The 6,626-nt window shown below is 48.0% G+C and overlaps 1 protein-coding gene across 1 annotated transcript; it reads right to left on the bottom strand.

Moving 5' to 3' along the window:
- Window positions 1-2,330: 2,330 nt before the first annotated feature.
- Window positions 2,331-3,002, bottom strand: T265_12802 (hypothetical protein; the record flags this gene model as incomplete). The annotated part of the gene is made up of 4 exons (XM_009165580.1): window positions 2,331-2,402; window positions 2,440-2,532; window positions 2,679-2,867; window positions 2,901-3,002. Coding segments are annotated over 4 exons (423 nt in total), but the record flags the coding sequence as incomplete, so codon positions are not given.
- Between the last annotated feature and the right edge of the window lie 3,624 nt (window positions 3,003-6,626).

Below are 6,626 nucleotides of genomic sequence, written 5' to 3'. Positions count from 1 at the left end.
TATATATATATATACTGAAAGCCCTAGAGTGAGGGAGAGGACCTAACGCTGGCCTATGTCAAGCTTACTGAGGTGCCTACACCTCCAACCGCTCATTCAATCTGAAAAGAGACAGACAACACGAGCGTCATTGACATCGATAAGCTGCCATTTCTTGCAACGTCTCTGGCCAAGTACAGACAGGGTAACGGGGACCCCACCTGGAAGGCGTACAACATCAACAACACTCAAACTCTTCGTGATCTCTTTCATGCCTTTCTGCCACCTCACGGTTAGTGTAATTATGAAGGAGACATGGAGAACAACACTTGTCTCGGTAGACGGTGTTTCGGCATGCGTAGCACATGACCGAGCCATCGTAAACGGTGGCCCGGATGTTTTCCAACCCCCCACCCCCACTTGACAGTGCTGGATTTATGCACCAATTTATCAGCTTCCACCGGCAATGCGCGGCTATCTAACCCCTCCCCCCAATCATCGGCGAACGAAACTACAGCAGCTACAACCACTGTACGACTAGTACGCGGTTTTTACAGCTGACAATGATGATGATGATGTACCCGCAGCACAACCAAACACCTGTTTCATAATCACCACGTTACTAACATGCTGACACCAACCAAACAAGCTACGGTTCTGAGGCATCCGTGATCAAAAACCTGAAGACGCCCCAACTTCACTGAGAGCAACAACGAAGAACATTAGTGCTTCATTACCGTGCAAAATGCCCACTTATTTGAATAAATCCGTAAGACGGAATGTAAAAATGGAACGGGACAGAGGACTAGTGGTTAGTCTGCCACGACTATCAAAGAAGCTTGCATCTTCACCACTCAGTTAGACAATTTGGATAGGAACTAACAGCATGAACGCCATTACATCTTTCAGTGTAAACAGACACGGAAGGGTCGTGCGAGAAGGCGAACAGTACCCTTACTTTATGCAATACCCTTCATTTCTTCCTGCAATGTCATGCGCCTACCTCTGAGTTCCTTTTACCTCGGATTAGACAGCCAACGATAACTTAGTATTGCATGACTGAAGTAATAATAATAATCGTTCAGCTGTAGCACCCTTTCGGTGCCTATCTGCCATGCCACACGAAGGAGGCACGAGGGCTGGGATATTGTCAGGTTACCCAAGCCTAGACAGGGGAAGTCGAGAGGCAGAGGCCGGGTTCGAACGCTGAACCTTCCGGTCAGTAAATTCGCGCTCTAACCACTTGGGCCATCTCACCCCACATGACTGAATTATCTCAACTTGTAACGCTGAAACACCTTCCGCTTCACTAGAGACTCGTTTTCTGACTCTCTCATCACGAACTCACTCACTCCAGTCGATTCCGTCACCAAAACATGACTACTGGAAACTTAATTAAAATTGCTAAGTTCAACTCTGACTGAATGTATGACCACTAAGAACCACGACATTATGCCAATTTGGAGTCAAGCCAACTCATCCCCCCACCAAATCGTCGTACAAACAGGTGAACGTAAATCAGGAGACAACTCTACTGGTAGCCGTCAATAATACCAGTAACTTCCTGGCCCACGCAAGCTCGTGAAAATTTTTCGTGCTGAAGTGTTTGAGCAATCAATAAGAATTTTCAGTGAAATATGCTTGTGTTTGACTGGATGTTTACTGAGCACCATGATAAAACGGTCTAAGTTGATCAAGATATTATCAAAGCTTTTTCGATCCACACAATATGCGGAGTTTGCGAATGTCTTTTGGCATACAGGACTCTCAGTGGAACAAATAACGAGGCAATCCCTTGGCATGTCGGAAAAAAGCGTATTTCTTCACCTGAATGCTCATATAAAAGAAATAATAAGGGATCTAGGTGAGTGGCTCGCAGATCAAACGGAATCGGATCGTATCAAAGAGACTCAGCGAAGTCTCGAAGCACAAAACAATTTGAGAACGATTTCAACGCGTGAATCAACAGTCCATAAAATATCACAGACTACACGGGATCTTAATCAAACCTGGTTTAACCCCTTATACCCCTCACCTCTTTAAGCAAGGTCTCAACCGGCGCAGATGCTCCGAACGTCGAAGATACCAGATACCAACTCGTACATGTAGTCCCAGGAATCCTAGCTTAGACAAAGTTAGCTCAAGTTAGATATTTCTCAAACAGCAATGTAATTGTGATCAGCTGACACCTGCTTGAAACTTTCAACCAATACATCCAACCACTTTAATACACTACCTGATGACATAGGAGTGACCTTACTCAGAGTTCTGAGCTCATGTAACGAACTGAATCGCAATACACTAACAAACGAATGTGGAAGGAAACAACGAAAGGAATATACATGGCTCACCGTGATGAAAGCCCCGCAAGACTCAGGAACGACTTCGTAATCCTCACGAACAGTTGCCCCGCAGCATTCAAACTACAGAGACTGTAGGAAACTGGTGCAGTGAATTTACCGTTCTCTGGATTAGATCGATAGATTGCTGGATTTCTGGTTTAGGATAATCACGCACTGCATCTTTCAAAATTTTTTCGATCTCAGGATCGATCTAGGGTGGGGGTCATCATAAAATCAGGGGAACCTTGTCCTTGTAGACGACCGTCATTACAGCTGCCACAATTTCAGCTATCAGTAAAATCACCAAGAGGACCCCATACTGCGAGACGACGGTTTGAGATGCGAAAAACGACTTACCGTATACAACATGCACACATTCTCTTTGATAGCCCCACAGCAACCAAGAAAGCTCACAAGCAAAATTATAGCGCCCAAAACAATTAGTGCGATCGGAGCTGCTTGCCAAATTTTCTGCAGTTCGGGACCATAATCCGAAAATTTGACTTGAACCCAGGACCCTACTATGATTAACAGGAGCGCACAAATCTAGAGAATGGTAATGCACGAGTTATGCCTTACGAAGCAGATAATATTGAAGAAAAACACCGCACACTTCAAACATTTCATTCCCAGGCTGAGAGCAGCCATTGCGACGACAGACTCTAATTTGAATTGCCGCAACTTCTGAGCCTAGGACAAATGACCAGATGGCTCAATGACACAGACAAACAATCGAAGTCCGTTATTTTCATTGTGTTAGTCATCCTGTAGACAGTAATATATGGACGGGCACTGTGGGCTGAATTTCAATAAGTGGACAGAAGTTAAAAAGCTCGCCACGCTAGATACTACCCACCACTCCCGTTGCTACAGAATTGAAGTTTTTCACACCGTACAATGGGTATTTCGGAGCGAGTGGTTTATCGACAGAAAACCAATATGATCGGGAGCAAGAGGTGGTCCAAAGGGGCCGAAGCAATTTCCGAGCAGAGAAATTTGGGGTATTAGAATGGATGTCGTCGGATTTCAAACGGACTTCCCAGACACCCTGTGCTTCCAAACGGTATGTTCGAAATCGGTTTCCTTTTTCCCCTCGTGCAAATTTGTGAAAGAATCGTTTCGTTGTTCAATCTAATCACAGAGTACACACGAGAAATTGTTGAATTTTATTACTCCAACAAAACATTTGAGAGATAACCTTTGATATTTTGCCCACACTTCCTATTTTACATATAGTCCTAAACATGAAATCAATTTACACCGATTGCCCTCTGCAGCAATTGATAGACCAAAACAAATGTGGGCGAAATGGCTGCCCGTCGAACGTCAAACGCGGTATGCAATTACACACCTGCAACGCCTGGTGACACTTCAAACGCACGGGTTTACAGGATGACCAGATAAGCCGACTAGCTAACCCTCCTGACCCGTTTGTCTGCGCCAGCTGCAATGCAAAACACAACCAAGAGGAGAGCCCTCAAGAGCGATATCCAGTCCCCACTGCAGATTCAGAAAGACAGATGTCAGTGTTCCGCTTTGATCGGGATACTCGACGAGAAATTGGAGCGTCTTTCAAAGACACTAGAGGACACAGACCCTAAGAATGCAGCGATTTGGACGAAAGTTTACAAGTAACATTCTTCACTGAACGAGTACCTCGCGATATCTATACCAAGACCTCTGGCTGCGAAGAACGTAATACAACTCTCTGACGCGGTTATAAAGACCGCCACAGCGTCTTTAGTGGGCAAGCGCCTAAGGGAAACAGATTGATAATCTGTGGGGTCATTCTCCGGAAAGATCACGCCAGCGAAACTGACACAATCAGTCATTAGCAATGTCCTCAACAAGCCTAACCAAACGCTTTACGCAGAATGGTTACGACAGAAGCTGGGCAGGCGAACTCTTGGACGCCTTGTCACTTTTTCTTCCACATCTGACGTACAGAAGATCTTCGAGCGGACTGGAAGCATTCAGAAGACCAATCCAATGATCAGGAGTCAACCTGAGGATCGCCATTTAGACGCGCAAAAGCTTGGTCACAGCAGGTCAGGAGTGGAGGCACGAAACAGACTTACGCTGTGCACCAATTAAGCCGACTGCAAACTCATGACCAAGCCGGTTGTGGTCATGTCCCCTGTGCTCCCGAAAGCAGGCCGACGAAACTAGCTGCGTCCCCGGACAGCAGTTATTATTCGCTCACCAAAGGATTCTCGCCCACCGAGAGCAGTGATGCCCTGGAGTAGGAGAACCTCACATGCAAGCAGCGCCCAAAGTACGTGGAGCTAGCAACGCTTATCTCCGTAGAAGCTGCAGCCATGCACTCCTCAACAAAGTCACAGCCTTTGAACTGGACTGAGTCAGATGTGCGTGGACAAGAAGCGAAGCCAATCTCCAGCTCCACTCCGTCAAAAGCAGCTTCTCGGGTTGTGGACAAAACCGTCGCCCAGGACCCCGACCCCCAAAGCCATAAACATGACTACAGCCATTCCGAAAAGTTCTCGTACATCCAGTTGGCCACACCGATCGCTGACGGATTGAGTGTCCACACAAACACGAAAGAAGAGCGACTGCAGACAAACAAGCCACATAAAACTCGCCATATTAGAAAACTGCTGACTGGCTTCAAGGTGCAGTCCTCCGCGAAAACGAGCCTCTTGGGAGCACCACCAAAATCATTACTTCTTGGTGCCACCACCCAGCGCTCAGGGCCTCACAGGGACGCTTTTCCTGCCAAACCGCGCCAAAACACCCAAGAATCCAGGAAGGCGATAGCTTGCGGCAAACCTTTGATCAACAGCAACTTCGGTCGCCAAAAAGGGGTGCTGGAAGAGCTACAAACAGCAATGGTCGAAATTTTCGCCCACGTGGAAAAAACCCCGTCCCCCAAATCCAAAAGGCCCGAGCAAACCGGGCTCCCACGGAACGAAATAACCTCGCAGGCGAAAAGCACCCCCAGAAACCACAAAGACAGGAAGCAGACAACACCGTCCCAGAGGCTCCCTTGGAGCCTTGGACTCAGACTCAAACCCGGTGCACAAATATTAAGTCTGCTAAGCACCCTGATCACACAACTTTCGGCTCCTCACCCTGGGAGGCAGTAGAGACGGTGTTTAAATGCTTGTCTACAAACCGTCTCAGCCTTTTCAACAAACTCGGCGATGCTAAGCAGTCAGCTTGCCTTGATCAACCGTCCCTAATCGCACTCACAGAGACCTGCCTCGCACCAGATGTCTCTGACGCGTGATCTTGATAGACGGTTACTCCATTTTTCGAGCCGACTCAAAACGAGGGCGGGCAGGTGTGGTTGCTCTATACTTACATGCGGCCCTACCAATCCCGATTGTCCTCTCTGACACCACCCCGGCACCCTTTCGCGATGTACTGTGGGTCCAAATCCCGCTGCGCGAGTTCAGTTCTCTCCTTCTTGGCGTGGTCTACCGTGGCCCTTCGAGTCCCTTCACTCATCTCCTTCTGGTAGGTGACTTCAACGCCCCAAATACCTCTTGGATAGAACTCCAGCGCGTCAAATCAGGCGGGCTATTTGCAGCGGCGCTGATTGAAGTCGTTCAACAGAGCGCTTGGACACAACATGTTGCACCCACCAGATACCGCGCAGGCCAAACACCATCCCTGCTGGATTTGGTCATCACTAACGAAAGACACTTCGTCGACCAGGTAAAAATTACCGCTCCACAGGGACATAGCGACCGCCGTGCCGACCTTTGATTTCATCTGCTATTGGGCCAGAAATCCCAAACCCCAAACCTGGTTTCGAGACTTCTGCCATGCAGACGGCGGAGTACATTCGTCAACTCTTGCACAAGATCAACTCATTCTGCACGTTGGGGCCCGACGAGGTTCATCCAAGGATCCTGAAGGAAGCGTCCTCCACACTGGTAACTCATCTACACCTGGTGTCTTGTCAGTCGCTTGACGAAGGCCGCCTGCCCTCTGGGATGATCACGCCAATCTACAAAACTGGTGACCGACTATCGCATGGCAGCTGTAGGCCTATAAACCTCACTAGCGTGTCGTGCATGGTGATGGAACGCATTCTGAAGCCAGCTATCCTAGATCACCTTACTTCTAGCAATCTCATATCTCCAGCTCAACACGGATTTCTCCTAACCCGCTCCTGCGTGACAAACGCTCGTGTTCATGAACAGCTTAATCCAAGCCAAGGACGAAGGACTCATATCGGATGCCATATTTTTCGACTTCTCACAAGCATTTGATAGGGTCCCACACGTCCCGCTGCTCCACAAACTCGAGTCTTACGGGATTCAAGGGAAAATCCTTCGC

This window comes from Opisthorchis viverrini (assembly GCF_000715545.1).
Source record: "Opisthorchis viverrini unplaced genomic scaffold opera_v5_16, whole genome shotgun sequence".
Classification (NCBI taxonomy): domain Eukaryota; kingdom Metazoa; phylum Platyhelminthes; class Trematoda; order Opisthorchiida; family Opisthorchiidae; genus Opisthorchis; species Opisthorchis viverrini.
This window is presented reverse-complemented; position numbering and strand designations above follow the sequence as displayed.